At 35.4% G+C, this 23,441-nt stretch overlaps 1 protein-coding gene across 4 annotated transcripts in view; it reads right to left on the bottom strand.

Moving 5' to 3' along the window:
- Positions 1-23,441, bottom strand: part of SYDE2 (synapse defective Rho GTPase homolog 2) — a 44,343-nt gene that overhangs the window by 9,397 nt on the left and 11,505 nt on the right. For 2 of the 4 annotated variants that reach the window (XM_061411401.1, XM_061411400.1), the window contains exons 3-6: positions 18,140-19,242; positions 13,181-13,307; positions 6,456-6,637; positions 3,107-3,338 (exon numbers count right to left, since the gene is read on the bottom strand). In XM_061411401.1, coding sequence (XP_061267385.1) covers positions 3,107-3,338; positions 6,456-6,637; positions 13,181-13,307; positions 18,140-19,242 — 1,644 coding nt within the window. Of the gene's footprint in view, positions 1-3,106; positions 3,339-4,056; positions 4,146-6,455; positions 6,638-11,779; positions 11,946-13,180; positions 13,308-18,139; positions 19,243-23,441 lie in introns of those variants that run through there. The other 2 variants (XR_009735385.1, XM_061411402.1) reach the window with 2 other exon arrangements.

Raw genomic sequence — 23,441 nt, 5'->3', positions numbered from 1 at the left:
AAAAATAACAAGTTATAGACAAGGGGGCAGCTATTTTTCAATCCAACCACACAAACCTTTGGAATAAGGTGCTATATACTCAGACATAATTGCTAAAGGTTGTTATTGAAATACTGTACAGTGAGTCTCAAATCTGAACCTTTTTTTCCTATAACATACAACATAAATTTTTGCTCCTAAATCTAACACTAAGATGACTGTTACAAAATAATGGAATGACATTAACCTCTGATACAGAATTAATGACAAAAGAACTCAGATACTGGTAATAAACTTAATAGCTCCAGGCAAGAAAACTTTCATTTGATTAGAATGATAAGATAGCTCCTTTCCCAATTTTTCATGTTTATTAAAATTAAAACAGTTCCAGGAAAAGCTAGGAAACACACATTTAAAACCTGAACCCGAGTGATCCCTTATGTTGGGTACCAAATGTAGAAATCAGACTAATTAATCAGAATATCTTCATTCAGCACTTTTAACTAATAAATAATACATACTAACTCAGCTAAAATATAATTTGAAAATGATTTTTTAAGCCTGTATTTAAAACAAAAATATTAACTTTCCAAATTTAAAAGTTGAAAAATTTTATTAGCTTAATTTTTAATTCACTTTTTAAAATTAATTAGTTTTTTAAAAGACTAAATCAAAAGACTGTTCTATACATCAGTGTCTCTTTCACTGTCTCGTATACAGGATTATTATTACCATCTTTCTAAATTCCATATATATGTGTTCGTATACTGTATTGGTGTTTTTCTTTCTGGCTTACTTCACTCTGTATAATAGGCTCCAGTTTCATCCACCTCATTAGAACTGATTCAAATGTATTCTTTTTAATGGCTGAGTAATACTCCATTGTGTATATGTACCACAGCTTTCTTATCCATTCATCTGCTGATGGACATCTAGGTTGCTTCCATGTCCTGGCTATTATAAACAGTGCTGTGATGAACATTGGGGTACACGTGTCTCTTTCAGTTCTGGTTTCCTCAGAGTGTATGCTCAGCAGTGGGATTGCTGGATCATAAGGTAGTTTTATTTCCAGTTTTTTAAGGAATCTCCACACTGTTCTCCATAGTGGCTGTACTAGTTTGCATTCCCACCAACAGTGTAAGAGGGTTCCCTTTTCTCCACACCCTCTCCAGCATTTATTGCTTGTAGACTTTTGGATAGCAGCCATTCTGACTGGCGTGAAATGGTACTTCATATGTGGGAGAGGGAAAGGGTGGGATGATTTGGGAGAATGGCATTGAAATGTGTATAATATCATATATGAAACAAGTCGCCAGTCCAGGTTCGATGCACGAACCTGGATGCCTGGGGCTGGTGCACTGGGATGACCCAGAGGGATGGTATGGGGAGGAAGGAGGGAGGAGGGTTCAGGATGGGGAACACATGTATACCTGTGGCAGATACATTTTGATATATGGCAGAACCAATACAATATTGTAAAGTTAAATAAAATTAAATTAAAAAAAAAGACTAAATCAAGCAATCCTTTATACTTTGTGTTTTTAAAAATATGTATTTATTTATTTTTGGCTGTGCTGGGTCTTTGTTGCCACACATGGGCTTTCTCCAGCTGCAGCGAGCAGGGGCTGCTCTCTAGTTGTGGTGCTTGGTATTTCTCACTGTGGTGGCTTCTCTTGTCTCAGAGCGTGGGCTCTAGGGTATGCAGGCTTCAGCAGCTGTGGCTTGAGAGCTCTAGAGCATGGGCTGAGTAGCTGTGATGCATGGGCTTAGCCGCCCTGAGGCATGTAAAATCTTCCCGAACCAGGATCAAACCCGTGTCCCCTGCATTGGCAGGTGGACTCCTAGCCGCTGTCTCACCAGGGAAGTCTCAGCCTTTTGTACTTTATTTAGTCTATCCTTCTCATATACGTTAACAAAAGAGTTGTTTTTGTTGAGTGGCTAAGTTGTGTCCAACTCTTTTGTGACCCCATGGCTCCTCTGTCCATGGGATTTCCTAGACAAGAATACTAGAGCAGGTTGACATTTCTTTCTCTAGGGGAACTTCCCGACCCAGGGATCAAACCCACATCTCCTGCACTACAGGCAGATTGACCACTGAGCCACCAGGGAAGACTAATAAGCACATTTACTGAGGACTGACTTTATGCTAAACTCTCTGTTCATTTCCTTAGATCCTTTATGTCAATCTTCACAACAACCCTAAGGTAGGCACTATTCATACAGAAGCAAACTGAGGCCTAAGAAAGTTTGCCTGAGTTCACACTGCTGGTGAGTGCCACAGTCGGATCTGAATCCAAGCCTGACTCCAGGGCCCCGGCACTTTTAACACTGTGTACTACCCTTAGCATTGAAGTACCTTCACACTTGGTCCTATGCAGGATAGGGGAGGCAAGTGGGAGTTACTACCAGGTAAGAAAATTTTAGAACCTAAATACAGGGATCCTTTATAAAACATCTAATTAAATATATATTCATTTTAGCTGTGCAAATACTTAAGAGATATGTTAGGAAAATAATTGTCAGCCTTTTCTTATTGAATAAGGGAAGGATAAGAAAAACTGACTTGTCCACTCAAGCCTAGATAATTTGAAGAATGACCACGAATACACGAAAGATGTCAGGAAGAACTGATTTAAGTAGAAAAATGAATTCTGCTTTAAATCAGTTGAACTAAAAATGACAACGGTAAAAATATTAATATTTATTGAGTACCTATTATGTGACAAGAGCTGTGCTGAGCACCTTATACACACTTTTTAAAATTTAATCTTCCTATCAATTCTATAAACATATTACTAACCCACATGACAAAAGGTGATACTGAGACTCTAAAATGTTAATGAAGTTGCCCACGGTCAGACTAATAAGGGATACAATCAGGATTCAAACCCAGAGCTGACCAAATCCAAAACGTATACATTGATCTCTATGTCTACAACAGTATCAGCAAAAGCAGAACATTTAAATGGAGAAATCTAAAGGGTAGGTTATCAATTCGTACTATTTTAAAAAGAAAAATCTAGAAAAGATTTTCTTCAACCATACATGGGCATATTTAATGATTAGCTAATTCTACCATTGTAGAGATATCATTGTAAGAGAAAAATAATTCCACTGAATCATTTACCTGGCCAGAGTTGAAGTAAGTAGTGAAGAACTTCAATATGTTTTTTAAAATCCAAAGCAGTCGCAAGTTCCTTGGAATCAGTAAAGACTCTGTTGTTATGGGTGGAAGTTTCTTGCCTCTGACTTAATAATACTGGTCCAAAGCACACAGCCAAGTTTTGGCAGGTCATCTTATTCACATCATGATAAGAAGCCACCAATTTCAAATGATCCAACAACATCATTAGAGTTGCCTAAATTGAATTAAATTTCACTTAATACAGTCAAACAGGGATAAATTCAAGGACACAATTTATAGCAGGAAATATAGACAAACAACCTGTCACTTTTTAGAAGGTTGTTTCAAAGATTTGCTTTTAAGCTGGATGTTTGGAACTTGAAACACATTTTTTTTTATAAAATGTTACACAGGACACTTAGATTTCAACAACATAATTTGATTCATTGAAAGGTTAAAATATATATTATCTAAAATGCTCGTGAATGAATTCCAAATTTTAGTTGGAGTTTCTTAGAAAATACGCCATCAACTTTTTCCTCTCTTTCCTTCTCTAAAAAGATAACAGCAAAGGCTGTGATGAAAAGGGGATTAGGGTAGAATGTTCTTTTTTTTTTTTTAAGTTTTAGAACAACATGAATTTATTCTCTGATAGATTTGGAGGCCAGAAGTCTGAAAGGAGTCTCAGGGTGCTAAAATCAAGGTGTCAGCTGGCAGGCACACTCCTGCGGAAGCTCTAGGGAAGAATGTGTTTCCTTGTCTTTTCCAGGGTCTAGAGCCATATTCCTTACATTCCTCAACTCAGGGACCCTTCTTCCATTTTCAAAACTAACAATATAACATCTGATTCTGCTTCCCTCTGTTTTCATCACATTGTTTTCTCATCGGCCTGTAGTCAAATCTCCCTTTCCCCGTCCCTTATAAGGATACTTGTGATTACATTTAGGACCTACCTTGATAATCCCAGATAATCTCTCCATCTCAAGATACCTATTTGTTTGTTTGTTTTGGCATGCAGGATCTTAGTTTTCATACTATGTCACTTTTTATGTAAGAAAGAATGGGAAATGAGAAAACATACATGTATCTAATCATTTGTACAAAGAGAAATACAGAAAGCATAAACAAAAAACTAATAAGATTAGGTATCTATAGTTGGCTAAATAATGGCCACCAAAAATATCCAGGTTTTTGTAGATATCATTAAATTAGGTATCTTGTGGGAATTCCTTGGCAGTCCAGTGGTTAGGACTCCCCACTTCAACTGCAGGAGTTACAGAATGTTCATTTTTAAGTTCAGTTAGATCCTGTAGTCATAAGTAGGGGGCACCATCTTAAAATCTCGGTTACCATGGCCAGGTTTTATTGTGATCCAGATTAGGAAGAAGGCCAATGCACTTCTTAATAAATATTTTAAGTAGACAAACAATGGAAAAGTGAAGCATAGAAATGAAAAAAAATTATTGAAAAAAATTTTTTTTAATCCTTGAAGAAACCAATAAGGAGAATTTGCTTTAAAGTGAATGATTATTTAAGTTTAAGCAATTACGAAAAGACATTATGTTTTTAATATACTGGTATATGATCAATCATTTAACAAAATAAGCATGTAATTTCCTCTTCATAATTGAAGAAATAAATACCAATAATAACCTGTAACTTTAAAAAATTAAAATGACATATTATCAATATTTCTGGAGCCAAAAGTGACAACTGGGTTTAGTAATTAGAAGGTAATTAGTAACCTTGACAAAAACAGATCCACAAGGATGGGATAGGAAGCCAGATAACAGTTTGTTGAGTAGTAAGTGAGTGGTGAAGAAGTGATAACTGCCAGAACAAACATTTGCTCAGTGTTTGGCTATGAAGGGAAGGAATCAGGAGCAAAATGGATCTAGAGTAGACTACAGTTGATATTCTGAAATCAAAACCAGTCACACACTGGTTAACACAGTTAACACATACACACAACTGGTTAAATATATTAGGCTCAATCTCAATAGCAAACCAAGAAACGCAATCTAAAATAAGAAATTTTTTTGTTCTTGAAATAAGATCAGCCAAAAAATGTAATTGTTATGTCCCCTTTGAAAAGTAATATGAAAACATGTACTAACAGCCTCAAAATATTCACAACATTTAAATCAGCAATTCCACTCTGAAATTCTAATCTAAATAAGTAATTCTAACTGAAAAGAAATCTGTGGACAAATATATACAAATAGGTTCAAAATCTAAATTTTATATAAAACAAATAATGATAAATTGTCAAATCCATTCAATGGAATACTTTACAGCCTTTTTAGAAAGAATATTAACAGCATGAGCTTTAAGGCCAGAAAGGCCCTAGATTCATATGATAGACTAGAACACCCAAAAAGCTATATAATCTTGGGCAAGTGATTTAAATTCCTTGACACTCGAGTCTTCACTCATAAGCAAAATGATCCATAATTTTACCTTATATTGATGAAGGAACATTTCTACCCCTTCACCCTACCCTTCTTCTTCTACCCACCTCTTTGTAGCTATTCCTCTCTCCCACCCAAGGGAACAGAAATTCCTAATCTAACTGGACAGAGAACAGGCCATTCAAATGACTAAAATAAACTAGTGAATGAAGGTATTAGGCTTAAAGTATTTCTATCCACTCTTGGACCTTCCACTCTCACATGATAAGAAATACAGGCAAAGTTGGCCTCACCTGGATAAGCCTGGCCATATTTCTTTCCCTTATTCTCCCTTTTGTTCTAAGGGACAATAGCTAAAGTTAGGCTAAGATTAGTTCTGCAAGCCCAGTCATCCTCTCTCCTGTAGGCATACCAGAAGATACTGGTATGAGATTTAGATCATGGCAAGGGGGCAAATGTGAAGAGACAAGGAGGAAGGAAAGAGTGGTGGTGAGCACTAAGTCTTGAGGCTAAGTCATGTACACAAAACAGTTACCATATTTTTAAAATACTACTAATAAAAGGAAATAAACCAAAATGTTAATTATATAGCCTTTAGATATTGATAATTATAAATTCCATTCTTCTTTTCTATATCTTCCTAACTTTTAATTATAAACATGTCATTTTAATAATAAGATAACAATACTCTTTTAAAACTTATCAGGAGGTTAATAGGTTAATATCACATGCGAAAGAGATAAAACTGTTTTCTAAATTTATTCTATTTAAGAATCAGTTTCTAGATTTACACTGTTTAGTCTTTAGCAAAGGTAGAGCTAAAACTCATTAGTGCTACAAATGTCAAATAACAAAAAAATTATCTGTAGCTCTGGAGCTAAGTACTCAGTTCATTAAATATATGGTTTATTTCAGGAAGAATGTATATCTATGGTGCTTACCTTCTCAACATCAGGCAGACAATCCAGAAGGCCAAAAGCGTACTGAGAATCACCTGGATCATTCTCACAACCATTTGATGACATTTTCAAAGGATTTTTTGCCATTGCATCTAATACAGCCTCATAAAGCTGCTTTGTTATCAGAGGAGAAGGAAGTTCTCTTAAATAATCCTTAAGAACACCTTCAGAAACCAAACAAACCAGAAATAGATGTCAATTAGTCTTTAGAGTGAAATAATAAAAAGCTGTGGCAAATTTTTTTTCAAAGTATCATTACAGTGAACTTTAAAAATTCTGAAAACAATAAAAGCAGAAATGTAAAAAGTATTGTAACAAAACACTTGCAATTTGTATTCTTAGAAATTGCTTCACTAATTGACTTTTTGTTTTGAAACCATGCTAATAATGCACATGCATAATATGCAATTATCATATATATTAGATTTGTTCATAAAGTAAATCCCTTTTATAAAAAGCTCCTTTAAGTGTATATAAAACAAAAGAAAATAAGGCATACTAATATTAATTGTAAATTATTCCAATTATATGGATTTTTAATTTCCAGACTTTTCATAAACCCTTGTAAAAAAGTGAGCTATATAAATGTAATTCCTCTTAAATACAGAAGATATGGCTTAAACACACATACTGAATAGTCTGGATAATCTCCACTGCTATACTATGGAAGAAAAAAATCATTTCTAAAACCAAAACCCAAGAACAGAAAACAACAAACGTGCCACTACAATAGGAATGAGGTAAGTCTACTTCAAACACACCACAAATAGTTATGAACTAAGAGGTGATATAGCTATAGTAGAGGAAACAGGAAAGGATAATAGCTGTTACACATAAGGAAGGTAGGTTAAGATACTAGCTAAAGGATAGAATTTGATCACAAGAAAAAAATGGACATTTCTGACAGCAAAAACCTAAATAGAGACAATACTGATTTGGAAAATGCTCTCAGCTTAGCTGAGAACTTAGTTTGAGGGCTTAATTTGAATTTAAGTGAAAGTGAAAGGCACTCAGTCATGTCCAACTCTTTGTGATCCCATGGACTATACTGTCCATGGAATTCTCCAGGCCAGAATACTGGAGTGGGTAGCCTTTCCTTCTCCAGGGGATCTTCCCAACCCAGGGATCAAACCCAGGTCTCCTACATTGTGGGTGGATTCTTTACCAGCTGAGCCACAAGGGAAGCCCAAGAATACTGGAGTGGGTAGCCTATCCCTTCTCCAGTGGATCTTCCTGACCCAGGAATCAAACCGGGATCTCTCTGTACTGCAAATGGATTCTTTACCAGCTGAGCTACCAGGGAAGCCCTATCCTTGCCATAACCCTTGCCATATTTTCAGTACACAGAAATTTTCTTCAAATGTTTTTACAGCCACATCACAGTATTCCAATGTATGGATCCCCCACATTTGGATCTAATCAGTGGCTACAGACAGATACTTGTATTCTTTCTAATCTTCTGTTATTTCAAAACATGCTACAATGAATAACCTTGCACATCATCATTTTGTATATATGCAGGTATGTTGGTAGGACAAATTCTGAAAACAGGACCACTGAATCAAAAATATATTTGTCATTCAGAGGAACAAGGATGTTTCCTAGGTCTAGGGCTTCAGCATCTAGGTGAATAATAGTGCTATTACTTGAAACGGGGGAAAGGAGGAAAACCATGCTTTAGGGGATAAAAGGAGTTTCATTTTAAACATATTAAGCTTAAGTTATCTATGGGACATTCAAGGCTACTGTATATAAAAATCTGAGACTCAGGAAAAAGATGGCTGGAGACACAGATCTGAGAATGATCAACTTAAACATGATAACTAGAACCTTGGGAGTGACAGATTATCAAGAAGGAGAGAGAAAGAGAAAAAGAAAGAAAGTGAAGTCACTCAGTCATGTCTGACTCTTTGCGACCCCATGGACTGTAGCCCGCCAGACTCCTCTGTCCATGGGATTTTTCAGTCAAGGATACTAGAGTGGGTTGCCATTCCTTTCTCCAGGGGATCTTCCCAACCCTGGGATCAAACCTGGGTCTCCCACACTGTAGGCAGACTCTTTACCATCTGAGCCACCAGGGAAGCCAAGGAGGTAATATAGAGTGATATGAGAAGGCCCAATAATAGAGAAAATGATGAACATCAATAAGCTCTTTTTTTTTAATGTTTTTGTTCTTTAAAAAAATTTATTTTTATTTATTTTTAATTGGAAGATGATTGCTTTACAATGTTGTATTGGTTTCTGCTGTATAACAATATGATTCAAGTACAAAGATATATCCCTCCCACCCTACCTCCATCCCAGTCTTCAATCAGCTCTTACGTGGTCATCAGGAAGAGGATTTTCCAAAGGTGGCTAGGGAAGAATGGCTAAAGAAGTATGAAGGGTAAGTAGAGGCAAGATGGGGGTGGGGGCAGGACAGGCAAATATGCTATCAAGGCAGTAAAGGAAAGAATGTTTCAAGAAAGAGTTTAAGGTATCAGTTGATACCCAATAATAATTAGGTTAGATAAGAAGAGTGTACTAGATTGGTCATTTGTATGTTAAAGTCATTCAGAATGATGGCAGGACTTCAGCTGGAAATCTAACCATAGGTAGGATATCAAAGTCTTTAGTGAATAAATGAAAATGCTCAAGTATTCTGATGATGATATTAAACAGGAAAGAGGAGGTGCAAGACTGTGCTGTGAGCCTCCAAAAAACCTTATTCCTTAACATAGCATAACTTCCTACTCCATAGTAAAAAGGTAACAAGATGGAAATAGCAGGAAGGAACCAAGAGAATACCAACCAAACTTTTTCTTTGATATATACAAAGAGATACAATATATATAAATTGCTTGGCATATAATAATAATCAAAACCTGTTAGATATACAGTGATATTCCCATTCCTTAACTTGTATCATGTGATCTTTACTACTATCCTTAGTTTCCCACAATGAATAGAAACATTCAGTTTAAAGAGAATCTACAACTAGAAAGTAAAAACGCAATTTTCTGTAGCTGCCAAACAAAGACACTACTAAACCTTTAGGGCATAATTTTTTGTTAGGGTTCCATATTTGTTCCTCGACAAAACAAGACTTGTTAGTTCTCATAAAACTCAATATGCCCTGGTAATTTGAGACTTGTCCTATAATGCAATTATATTAAATTAAAATCTAAAAGATCTCCAGAAAAGATAACTTTATACCTTAGTGAAAATATATGTCAAATATCATTATACTTTATGAGTAATATACTAAACAACCATTAATATAAATGGAATTTTAAATGGATCCAGGTTCAAGATTACTTACTTCACTATAATTTGAAGGCAAATAAGGGAGAATTATTATAACAAACATTAAGCACTTAGAGTATGCTCAGCATATTATGTTCAATGAAGTAAAGGTTATTATTGCTTTTCTATTAATAAATGCAGACAAACTTCACAGGAAAAATAATCAAAAGATTTTATAAAATGATACAGAGAGAAGTATTTATAGTACATTGTGACATATAAGATATAATGACTCATAAATCTAGAAATTGGCCATATGGTCTTATCTCAAAAACTTAGTGATAGACAGGAGCATCTTAAAACCATACTGCCTTAATATCTTTCAAACACTTTGGGACATAAAGAACATAAGATAATAAATTTGTGGTGACAATCTTTAATGCTACAGAAGCTACTTAAAAAAGACTTGGGGGACATTTATGATGAAGTTTATTTAATGCAACACAGTATATCTTTTATCATGTACTTGAAGCAGGCAATTATTGGTAAATAAAGAACTGGTTCCAGTTACACCTCTTAAGCTGCCCAGTAATAGTTAGATACCATGAAATCATATGCCTCTTACCTTCAGGCACAAAGACCAACTACACAGGAAGATTCTACTCATTCCTGTGATGCAATATAGGCACCACCACACTGAAAAAAAAGGGCATTCTATCTCTAAAACTACATCTACTTCTCAGAGACTGGTTTGAAGTACCTATATTTTATTAATTCTCAATCACGAAATTCACCATTCTCTCTGCCTAAAACTTTAATAATCACTAAATAATAAATATGTTGACTTTTCTATTATCTTCTCTTAAAACTATGAATAGATTTTACACCTTAAATTTTGCACCTGATTGAAGAAAACCTGGTTTGTCTGGAGTACTTCATTCTGTATTCCAGACAAACCAATTATTAAGAACACATTAAACTGTGAGTAAACTCTACCATTCACTCCATTAATATGTTTTTTAGACCTACTGAACTGTTAAATATATTTCAAAGTTTACTTAGAAATGTGAGTTCACACGGAACAAACACATGAGGCAACACAATTACTGGCCAGCTCCCCAAATTTTGAGCCATGATGAGCCCCTGTGTATAATTTATTGCAATTCCAATGGTATTTCTCAGACAAAACTTAAATCATTCCATTGGCTTTTTATCAAGAAAGAAAAGAGCTCTTGGTTCTTCTGAAAAACAACTTTACTGAAATGGAATACAAAGAATAAAGCCAAGAAATATCTAATTCATAAATTATGGAAACTCTCAACTTTAGAAAAGAACGCTTTTCTATAAATCTAACAGTCATTGATCTACTGTTATATCTTCTGCATATGCTGCAAATTTCTGACAATTCAAACCACATCACTTCATCTTCTTAAACTGCACACATTTGACATAATTTTTATCTCTAACCCAAGGCTTCAACTAAGACAAAACCTCTTTTTATTCAGAATGTAATTTTCTGAGAACTGATATTTATAAAATTTCTCCTTAATAAATTCATAAAATGAGTCTTTTGCTGATTCTGTTAATTATATACTACTAAGGGGAAAAAATCTACCTTTTTGTAGAAATGACCCATTTTTTAGTAGAAATAATAAATCTTCTTCCTTTAGAAAAATAAAAGTAACCATTATTTCTGGTTTGCTAAAAGTTACAGGAAAAAAAGTGCTTTGGTTTGTCTTCTTTTAGAATTAAAATGCTTGGGATCAAACTTAGTTATCCAAGAATGTATATTAAATAATCTATGAAAATACAGTCATTCAGAGTTCAGAGATTGGGAAGCTCAATTATTTGGAAAGTCTCAATGCTAAAAGTTGGCTTTAAGGATTCCAATCATTAAAAATCTCTTTAATATGTGCAAGTTGAGCCCTCCTCAAATTCTCACCTAGACAACTGTGTGCAAAATAAGAAAGCAATTTAGAAGAGAAAAACAAATATTGTTATAACAAGGGAAAAAAATGGTAGTTGACAATAGAGAGAAGAGAAAGACTATCAAAATACATAGACAATCTGGAAATACATACCAAAGCATCTGTAGGTGAAAGGATGTGATATCTGAGATTATGGTTCAAAATAGTCCAAGTGTGGGGAGAATCAAATGAGGGGTATAAATGAGACAGGTTTGGTCATTAGGAAGCCAGATGATGGACAAAGAAGGTTTATCATAGTATTCTACGCTTGAAAACTTTGCTAATAAAAAGTAAAACAACAAAAAACAAACATGGAATTATAAGCCAATAGTCCCCAAATATTGATTAGTTATCAAAAATCTCCTAAAGGCCTTTTTTTCTGTTCTCATCTCATATGATCTCTCCACAGAATGACACTGCATCACACCTTGCTGTGAAAACTCTATTGTTTCTTGTTTCCCAAACTTTCTGACTCTTTTCCTCTCAATCCCTTTAGATGTTTCTTCTTTTTTTGCCTGCCTCCAAAGTTTGGAAATCCTCAAATTCTGGTCTTTCGAAACTTTACAGACAATTGGAAAGTGTTAATTATAACTAGTGCCAATGACCATCAAATTGCCATTTTCATCACTCAGGGCTTTAGAAGAGTATTTGCAATGCTATACATTAGACTGTATTCATCACCTGGGCAAATAACAGACCCCTCACATTCACTACATCCTCTCCTTAGCTGCAGATAAGCACTTTCAACTTTGCTTGATATATCCACTGAGATCTCCGACTGGTACCTCAAGTTCAATATATGTTTGAAAAGAAACCCAATTCATAATCTTTTTCTACATTTCTCCACCAAAAACAGTAGTTTTCTCTTTCTTGTTTCTGCTAATGGAATCCAATCAACCAGGTGTCAAAGTGATGTTTGTCTGGGCCCTCCCTGTCTTCATATACTTTCAATTCTATTCCTTCCTGCTGTTGCTACTGCTGTAAGATGCCATCTGCTCTGATTATCTCTTTGCTGAGACTATTGCCAAGCCTTCCTAACTGGTTTTCTTTCCTCTTCTATCTTCTTATTTCAATCCATTGCGCAGACTTGCCAGGTAAGTATCCCTGAAGACTATCTCTGAAGAGTTCATTCCTTTGCTCAAAAATCTTTGGATTCCCTCTGCCTAGTAAATAAATCTAAATTCTCTAACCAGATAGTCAATGCCCCTTATATTACCTATGCTCCAGTCAAACTGAACCTGATGGCACTTTATTTATCCCTCCGTGAAGACAAGGTACCCTTTTCCTTCTGTTAGCTACTGGAGCTAATTTAATGTAGGCCTTACTTCCTTCCAAAGGTTGGCTGTTTGAGAACAGGGACCATATCTTGGTACCTCCCCATAGAAAAGAACACAGTAGTGTTTGTGAAAGAAGGAAAAAAAGACTTCAGAATAATACCAAAACAGTATTTAAATTCTCTTTCCTGCAGAGGTAGTCTTTCAGAATGTGTACATAAAAATAACATCTATTTATTACCTGTTATTACATTTATATCTGGGTATTGGCTTTCACACAGACCAACAGCTTTGCTATCCCTCTCAAAAGCCTCTCGAAGTTCTTTCTTGACTGCTGCCGAGCCACATAATCGGTATAGGCCTACTACCTAGAAATAAAATTATCGCCACATTATGGTAAATTGGAAAAAGGGAAAATATAATAGTACAGTATGTATAAATCACATGACTTTGGCAATATTATATATTCTGATGGCATTTAATTAAAAATATCTCAAACATAAGCTTCTGAAGTTTCACCACAGACTATACTGATTGTAGTTACATAGTTTAATACAAATTTTATATTCTTTCATTTAAATTCAAATGATATACTATGTTACCTATAGTGCTAGCTATAATATCTTAAGCAAAAACACAATCTCTTCCCTTTAATTTTATACACCCAACCAATATCTCGATGGGTGCCCTTTTACATCTTTTGCTCCAGATTGAAGTAATACAGCACAACAGCTAATCAAAGATTTTGGGTTCATAAAGCCCCACACTATCACTCCTTGCTTGGTGAATTTGGGCAAGTTATTTAATACTCAGTTTATTTTTAAAAGCTATAAACTCAGTTTATTTTTTTAAAGTATGTATTTGAAATAAAGTTCCAGGAAACTATTTCTGTAAAGTTATCTTTTAAAGTTTCTCAGGAAGAAATGAAAACAAATCCAGGATTTTTTTAACTTATCAAATGGATTGATTATAAAGCACTGAAGGAAGTTCAGTGCAAATAATACATTAAAGGTGAAAATAAAACTTCTAGTTCAAATGTATTCACGATGCAAAGACAACACTCAATCTCCCTTCAATCTACATTAAAAAGATTTGTTTTTTAAACATTGTTAGTTCAATATAAATTCACCAAGAGGAAATCAACATGGTATCTTAAAGAGAAAACAGGCCTGATTAAGCAATTGGGGCCTTTTAAAAGAAAAAATCTTCATGAAAATTGAGGATAGTGGTCGTCATCTATACTTCTACATCAAAGACTATTTAGGAAGTTCAGTCACCTTGAATTGAAAGATTGGATAAAGATATTACTTCAAGACAGAAATAAAGTGAAAACACACAATGCGATCCCCAAGGATCTGAACTAGAAATCATTTAAAAATATTAAAAATAATCTAGAGGAAGAAAGCAAATGAAATTTACAGGTTTGCTTATGACACTAACCTCTTATGAATTATTAAAAACTGATAGACTACACTACAAAAGGTGGGTCTTAATATAGGAAAGTGTCAGTAATGGCTCCACGGAAATGTGATCCAAAATATTTGAGATGACAAGCACTCAGTATTAACTGAAAGATAGTAGAGAATCTACAACTATTTCTAAGAGAAGGCAGTTCAAGGTGCTGCTGAATTCGAAAGGATCAAGAGGATATGGGAAACCAAGGAGTGTACTAGGAATAAAATTCAAATTTCCTATTCTTCTCCACAGTCACGGTATATTCACATTGACAATAGCAAGTGCTAGTTACATCATCAAGAGAAAGAAAATCAGAATGGCAAATGATCCAGAAAATGAAACTAAAATATTAAACAGGATCAAAGGAAACACTACAACATTAGAAGAAACCAGCTTGAGTAGAGCCCTTCTAGTGTAAGCAAACTTAAAGTGTCACAAAAATCTCATAAAGATGTATCCTCTTAAGCTTGAGAAAGATGAATGTAGAACAAATTAAAGAAAGCAATACTTCAATAGCAAGTGATAATTTAAAGGAATGTGTTATCCCCAAAGTTGATATTACAAATACAGTTTTTAAAAGTGAATAAAATAAGGAAGATATACTATACATACATCAGAGAGGAATATTTTAGGATATATTCCTTAACTTCAGAGGCTGATTTCCTGAATCAAACACTTGAAGTACATGCTTGATGCCTCTAGTAAGGATAAAATCTAAACTGGACGGACCATGAGTATGATTTCTATACTCATCTTTTCCTGCTCAAAGCAGGAGATGCATGATAGTAGCTTTCCAAGTATTTGGAAGAATATCACAAACTATTTTTGTATGACTATGGAAACCTGATTTTCATGGTTAAAAAAAAAGGAATACTGACTAGAAAGGTAAACAAAATTTAAGCAGTATGCTGGTTTATAAAACACAGGCACATATCAGACTCTTTCTGTTTGTGTATTGGGGTGGAACAGGGAGAAGCAAAAGAGACAAAACAAGAAAAGGTGTTTAAAAAAAACTGTTTAAAACATACAACTGTAAATCTTACTTTTTATTTCACAGGAAATAATTCCTTATTAAAATAAATCTTTCTAAACTTTATAGAAATAAAAAGCATTCCTAAAAAATATTTTCTTGGCATTTAAAATCACTTACAACAGTCTTATCTACTTGCTCTTTATGAAATATTTTCAGAAAATAGACTGTAAAAGTATAGTGCTATTTGAGTTACTTATGGGGCATCCCTGGTGGCTCAGACGGTAAAGAATTTGCCTGCAATTCAGGAGACCAGGGTTCAATCCATGAGTCCAAAAGGTTCCCTAGAGGAGGAAATTGGAGAAGGCAATGGCACCCCACTCCAGTACTCTTGCCTGGAAAATCCCATGGAAGGAGGAGCCTGGTAGGCTGCAGTCCATGAGGTCGATAAAAGTCGGACATGACTGAGCGACTTCACTTTCACTTTTCACTTTCCTGCACTGGAGGAGGAAATGGCAACCCACTCCAGTATTCTTGCCTGGAGAATCCCCAGGACAGCGGGCCTGGTGGGCTGCCGTCTATGGGGTCGCACAGAGTCAGACACGACTGAAGCGACTTAGCAGCAGCAGCAGAGGAGGAAATAGCTACCCACTCCAGTATTCTTGCCTGGAGAATTCCATGGACAGGCTACATTTCATGGGGTTGCAGAGTCAGACACTATTGAGCGACTACCACAGATTTTAATGTACAATTGTAAAAGACTTTAGCTTTATTTAAAGTCTGCCTAACTTCTGGCTTCTCTATATGCTCTCTGGGAAAGAATATGGAGGGAAAATAGACACCTTTAAGAAAAGAGTAACTGGACCAAAAGCTGGATTCTAAAGGCCTCACTTCCACCCAGACAACACAAACTTGACTTGATAGAATCACATATCTGAAAGAGGTTTCAAAAATTCAAATATCCTACCTCTCTGCTTCAGGAAGTTACTACATCTATTTTTATTAATATAAGCAGAAAAGACTCACAGAGATTAAGTGACTTGCCCAACATCACACAATAATGGATGAGAAACCAGAATCTGTTTCCTGTATCTTTATACCAAACTCCATTAAGTTAGGAGGTTTCTATAGTTTCCATGTTAAATTCAAGGTAGGTTATTTTACATTTGCTTCTATATTCTTCTAAAGAAATCATATTTCAGATTGTATGGTATTCATCATTGATATTTTGATTAATGTTATAAATTCTGATAGCACTAAAGCAAAATACTTTAGTAATGATTCTATGGCTTATTTTGTATTGCAAAAGATTAGTATAAATAATTGTACCTCATATTAATATCCTCAGTGATACACTGCTTCTCATTGTCATTCTACAAGTATTAATGAATATAAAGATAAGGTCTGGTGGTGGTGGTTTAGTCACTAATTTGTGTCCAACTCTTGCGACCCCGTGAACTATAGCCCACCATGCTTCTCTGTCCATGGGATTTCCGAGAAAAGAATACTGGAGTGGGTTGCCATTTCCTTCTCCAGGGTATCTTCCCAACCCAGGGATCGAACCAGGGTCTCCTGTATCTCCTGCATTTGGCAGGTGGATTCTTTACTGACTGCTGCTGCTGCTGCGTCGCTTCAGTCGTGTCCGACGCTGTGCGACCCCATAGACGGCAGCCCACCAGGCTCCCCCGTCCCTGGGATTCTCCAGGCAAGAATACTGGAGTGGGTTGCCATTTCCTTTCCAATGCATGAAAGTGAAAAGTGAAAGTGAAGTCGCTCAGTCGTGTCCGACTCTTAGTGACCCCATGGACTGCAGCCCACCAGGCTCCTCCGTCCATGGGATTTTCCAGGCAAGAGTACTGGAGTCGGGTGCCATTGCCTTCTCCTTTACTGAGCCACCAGGAAAGCCCAAAAAATAAGGTCTACCAACTGGTTAACATTTACATGAAAGTGAAAATATCAGTCATGTCCGACTCTTTATGACCGCATGGACTAAGGTTCACCAGGCTCCTCTGTCTGTGGAATTCTCCAGGCAAGAATAGTGAAGTGGGTTGCCATTTCCTTCTCCAGGGGAACTTCCCAACCCAGGGGTTGAATCCAGGTCTCCTGTATTATAGGCAGATTCTTTACCGTCCAAGCCACCAGGGAAGCCCATCTTGTTACAAATAGCACCAGGTTTTTTGTTTGTTCTAATGAACTGCTTTTACCTTCTTTAAAAGGAAAAGAGAATCAGATGTGCTTTTATTAGTAGGACCTCTCCTTATCCACCATGCTATCCCAAAGGTAAGACATGGATAAGCTTACGCTTTCCAAAGTGCGGAACTAAGGGAGAACAGGAAATAAGGGCAAGGAGTTAATTTTAGGAGTGAAACAGGGTTATAAGATTCACTGTTGAACTCTCTATTAAAGGAAAGTCAAACCATGCAGAAACATTCCTTAAATGAATTAGTCTTAGTCCATGTTATTAGCTCTGGCTTTTCCTAGGAATGTCACTGTAAAATGCCATATCTTCATCTCAAAGTGTAAGTCCATGCAGCCCTGCATCAAACATAAAGAACCATCTAGCATGCTTTCAATCATTGACAACACAGGTTAAGGCATAAATTATATCCTAAACAGTAATGTAATAAAAATAAAGAACAGGAATGAGAAAAAGTCTAAATTAGATCTTTTAAACTTACCTTGAACTCCTTCTCCTAAGACTTACTATAAATAAATTGAATTAATTACTCGAATAGATAGATAAGGGGGCAATAGAGAAACACAGTAAAATAATACCTGACAGCCTCTCTTTTCAATTTCCATAATACATTTCTGAATCAGGAGTGGTACCATCAAGCCTATATTTTCTTTCTCTACAACTCTTCGAATATCAACACCAAATACTACTGGTTCTCGATTTATATCTAGCCCATGAAGTGAATTCTCCCACTGTTCCAAAAGAGTCACTTTCACGTAAATGAGACCTCTAGGTTCAAGTTTGACAGCCAATTGATGTGTCTTTGTCACTCGGAATAAGGTGGGAAGAACAACAGTTCCATGACAACACACTCGGTTTTTTCTTGGAGTGGGTTCCCAACTAAACACTACTAATTTCAAATGCTGTGCATTTTCAATTTCTATGTTGAAAGTGTGATCCATGTCTAAAAACGTTGTTCGACATGTGAGCAAAGCTGTTCTGGCTTTGTTCACTGAATCTACCTGAATCGCACAAAAGACATCTTTTGAGTCTATCCGAGGTGGTTTTAAATCCTCAGCACCATAGAAGTGCACACTCATGAGCCCAGATATGTACTGTGAACACTTAGGTTGATCAGAAAAGCTGTAATGTCTAAAAGCATCAATGTCTATTTCATTCTTGCTGCTGCTATTTGGAATTATGTCTTTTCCTTTTGCAAATTTGTTTTCGAATCCATATTTGCTAGATTTGGCTATCAGTTCAGGTGAATCTCCATCACTGAGGTAACCACCTTTGCAGGAATACTTAGAACTCACGGAGGTTTTCTTCTGATAGGTGGGCTGAGAAGACACACTGGTATCAAGATGGTACCGACTTATCACATTCCTCTTAGCAGCTGTGGTTGTATTCCCAGAAGGTAGAATAACAGCATGATGAATCTCTTGACAGTTACATTTAGACAAAGAAGGAGTATTATCTGGACTGTTTACATAATTCAAGGTTCCTTTAACACTCAGTTTTCGGCTAAGTTCTGGCAACTTTTTCATTTTCATGGAAAGTTTCCTCACAGTTCGTGGAGACTTTATTTTATCCGGGAAAGACCAATTCATTGAACTGCCTTTTTTCACAGGGCTAGGGCTTGGTGAAGATGGTTCCATAACTCCCAAATCAGTCTTGTTTGTAGCAGCTACACTCCCAGGACCTTGGAAAAAAAAATAAATAAATAAGGTGATAAGTTTCGATTTCTTTTTACTTTATAAACCACAAATTTAACAAGCTCTCATATGGACAGAAATTCTTCCGTTTCATCTTAATGGTGAGGTTTAGTCAAAAGTTTAGCTGAATTCCCATTACCAAGTTTAAGCAGAATATCACGATCTACAAAAGGCTTATGGTGGAAAGAAACATCTCCCTCTTCATCTGCTTTTCTATTCTGAAGGTTTGAAAGAAAGGTAATATAGGTTCCTTTTAAATCTTTCCCACTGCAATATACTTATAACTGTAAACAGTGGATATCAAAGAAAACTAGGAAAGTTTCCTATTTTAATATGTTCACCAATTTTCACATTTCCTACTTTAGTGTATTTATTTAGAAATTTAACCTAATACAAGAATGATTGATAAAATGTATTTTCTTATAAGTTTCAGTTTCCATAAAGAATAAAGTGTTAAGATGCTTTCAATTTTTTCTCCACAAAAATTACTTTTTTTCTGAATGTCAAAGTTACTCAGGCTTACAATAAAAAGTTTTTCTAAAAATTTAAGAAGCACAAATAAATAATAGTCCATATCACCAGAAGATTAATCATTGTAAAACTGCACTACCAGGAGATTAATCATGGTCATATAGCAGTGAAAATTATATTAAAAGTAGCTTCTATTATTATTATTAAATTATAATATTTATTATTAAAAATAATACCAGTCAACTTTTACTGAGCTAGACAAAGTATGAAAACTTAATTTAATAATTAGTATGCACGGACCCTCATTTAACTCTCATAATAACCTTACGAGTTAAGATACCATTCTCCAGATGAGGAAATTGATGCATGAGCTGTCTCATTTGTCTAAAATCACAAATCTGGTAAGTGGAAGAATAAGGACTCATATCTGAAAACAGGCTTTCAGAATCTGTTCTCTAAAATACTATATTTGCAGTCTCTCCATTTTTTAAACATTTTTCTGTCCATACATATACATCAAATTGACTTTCAAAGACCTTTTTTCAACTATTATTAAGAGGTTAAAGCATTTCACTTAACCTTAAACTTTTAATTCCCAGTTTAAAAAAAAAAAGGATGTAAAGGCTAATCAATTTCATTAAAAAATATGAATATTTCCTAGTAAGTTTTCAAATTAATAGAGCAAATTGAAAGTAGCTTCTAAAAATGTAATATTATATAAATTTAAACTGTGCTTTTAAAGAAAAACATAGTATTATCCCAATTATTTAAAATTTAATTTTTCATACTTTATCTAATTATTCCCTATAAAGATCCTTAATGACCCTAGTACCAAAGACTACTCTATGTAGTACATTTGACAATTCAAATGAGAAAAGTGTTTATTCATTTCAAAAAATCAATAGATCAAATGACCTTTCTTCAAAGTATTAAAATAGTCTAAATAGTCCTCTCTCCATCCTTCTTTATGTGTCCTATTGACAAAATAGTTTCTTTATAGAGAAAGGACTATTTTAAGTATGCCTGTTGGGCTTTTCTGGTACATAACTAATAAGAAATGGAGTGTTTAATAAACTAGACAAAGCATTCCCTTATACTGTAAACTGCAGTACACTTCTACTGGTTTACTGGTCTAAAATATTCTACAGTAATCAGAGTATTGCTGTAGCATACAATCTATCTATTTTGTCATGGCCTAAAGAAGCTACCCAGTATACAAAATTGTTCTAGGTTTTATTAAATAAAGAGTCAATCTAATGTAATGACTTTTTTAAAAACATATTTCTACTGCAGGCAAGACTGAATTTATTGAAACAAAAAAGCTTTGTTTTTATAAAATCCAAGAGCTGAAATATGACCAAGTTCAACATTCACTTAAAATTAAACCACAATTATACTAATCAAATCATGTTGATGTATGGCAAAACCAATACAATATTGTAAAGTAAAAAAAATAATAATTAATTAATTTAAAAAAAGAAAGAAAAGAAAAGTGAAGTCGCTCAGTTATGTCCAACTCTTTGCGACCCCATGGACAGTAGCCTGCACCAGGCTCCTCCGTTCATGGGACTTTCTAGGGAAAGCAAAAAAGGAAAAATCTTTCAATATAAATTTATGAACCAGACTAGAATCAACTGAAACTGGCACATTCCCTTCAGCTCCTAGAACAGTAAATGGCACATGCTGCTGCTGCTGCTGCTGCTGCTGCTAAGTTGCTTCAGTTGTGTCCGACTCTGTGCGACCCCATAGATGGCAGCCCACCAGGCTCCCCGTCCCTAGGATTCTCCAGGCATTGTTAGTTGCTTGTAAACTATAAACTTTTTAGGAAATAATAATATAGAAATTACCTATAATTTCTATAGGTAGAAGAGAAGAGAAGGCAATGGCACCCCACTCCAGTACTATTGCCTGGAAAATCCCATGGATGGAGGAGCCTGGTAGGCTGCAGTCCATGAGGTTGCTAAGAGTCGGACACGACTGAGTGACTTCACTTTCACTTTTCACTTTCATGCATTGGAGAAGGAAATGGCAACCCACTCCAGTGTTCTTGCCTGGAGAATCCCAGGGACAGCGGAGCCTGGTGGGCTTCTGTCTATGGGATCACACAGAGTCGGACACGACTGAAGTGACTTAGCAGCAGCAGCATAATAGTTACCAGCTGTAAAGACCAAGTAAAGATACTATTAATAGTAATCAATCTTAATGAAGCAAAACAGATCATGATAAAGATCACCACAGTAGTAGTGGAAACATTCTATTAATACCTAGCAATAAGGAACCAGTCAAATAGGGCACATCAACCCAATTAAATACTATAAAAATTGGGGAACAATAACATTAATCAATATGTAAGAATGGGGCTTCCCTTGTAGTTCAGTCGGTAAAGAATCTGCCTGCAATGCAGGACAGCCAGGTTCGATTCCTGGGTCAGGAGGATCCCGTGGAAAAGGAAATGGCAACCCACTCCACTATTCCTGCCTGGAGAATCCCACGGACAGAGGAGCCTGGCAGGCTACAGTCCATGGGGTTGCAAGAGTCAGACACGACTTAGCGACTAAACCACCATCACATGTAAGAATACAAAGTATAGATAATAAGTGAAATCAGCAAAACCCAAAAATAGTCCACTATGACAGCAACTAGATAAAAGGTACATATATATCCAGAAGTTAATAGGCAAAAAACAGTCATAATTGTGTCAGGATGATCATAAAACTGTCATTCATATTAAAAATACTTGAGCTTTCCTATTTCTTAATCAAAACATTATTTTGAAATTTAACCATTCTCTTTGCCTATTTCTCAACAGATTTTTGCCAGTGTTGCTAAAGAAAACATTATCACTTTAGGTAAATAACCTTTCTGATCATATTAAAACAAAAAAAAGATTATATAAATAAATTGTCTAAATATCTCCTCTGGTCAACATAGGAATGTACTTGTTATAACAGTAAGCTTAAGAGAAGAATAACAGTAAAAAAGGAGACATAATTGACATCCTTCTGTACTTTCAAATTTGGGTGGTTGTTTTTGTTTTTTCGGTAATGTCTGTCCTCTTAACAGGTTCACAATTTGCAACAAACATAAAATAATAAAGTTTAAAGACAGTAACTTAAAGTGTATCTCACTTGACATACACTGACTTTCTAACACTGCTCTTATACTTAATGCCCTCTTGCCTTTTCTGCACCATTCCACACCCATCACCATCTGTCTGCCCTTCTCCTGCAAGCTTGCCTCATCACTCCACCTGGATCTCAACCTGTGTTTCAAAGTATTAGTTTATATACCATTTATTACTCTTCCCATCCACATTACAAAAGAAACACAGAGTCACTGTGGAAAATCAGTTTACACTTAGATATGCACACTCACAAAATTTTAATCCCAACACTGGGATGTACTACATCGAGGACTAAATTTAAAAAGAAGCACATCAGAAATCAAAGAAGAATAAAACCATTAGGTTGAACGATAACCTAATATACATTCAATTACTTCCTTTCTGGGTTCTGTATCTATTGTAGCACCTATTTGCAAAGTATTTACTTTCACCTCTGGTCTCTTTTTCTTCTTCTTTTCCTCTGTTTCTGAGGAAATGTAGGCACAAAAGTGAAAACTAATGACCACTAGTATACTGAACATAGAATTTTTCATCTGTGGCCAGGCTAGGTGTGAATGAATGAATACATGAATAAAGCAAAACAAGACATAC

The sequence above is a fragment of the Bos javanicus genome, chromosome 3, assembly GCF_032452875.1.
Source record: "Bos javanicus breed banteng chromosome 3, ARS-OSU_banteng_1.0, whole genome shotgun sequence".
Classification (NCBI taxonomy): Eukaryota; Metazoa; Chordata; class Mammalia; order Artiodactyla; family Bovidae; genus Bos; species Bos javanicus.
Note: the sequence above shows the minus strand (reverse complement) of the source record. Positions and strands in the feature narration are given on the sequence as shown.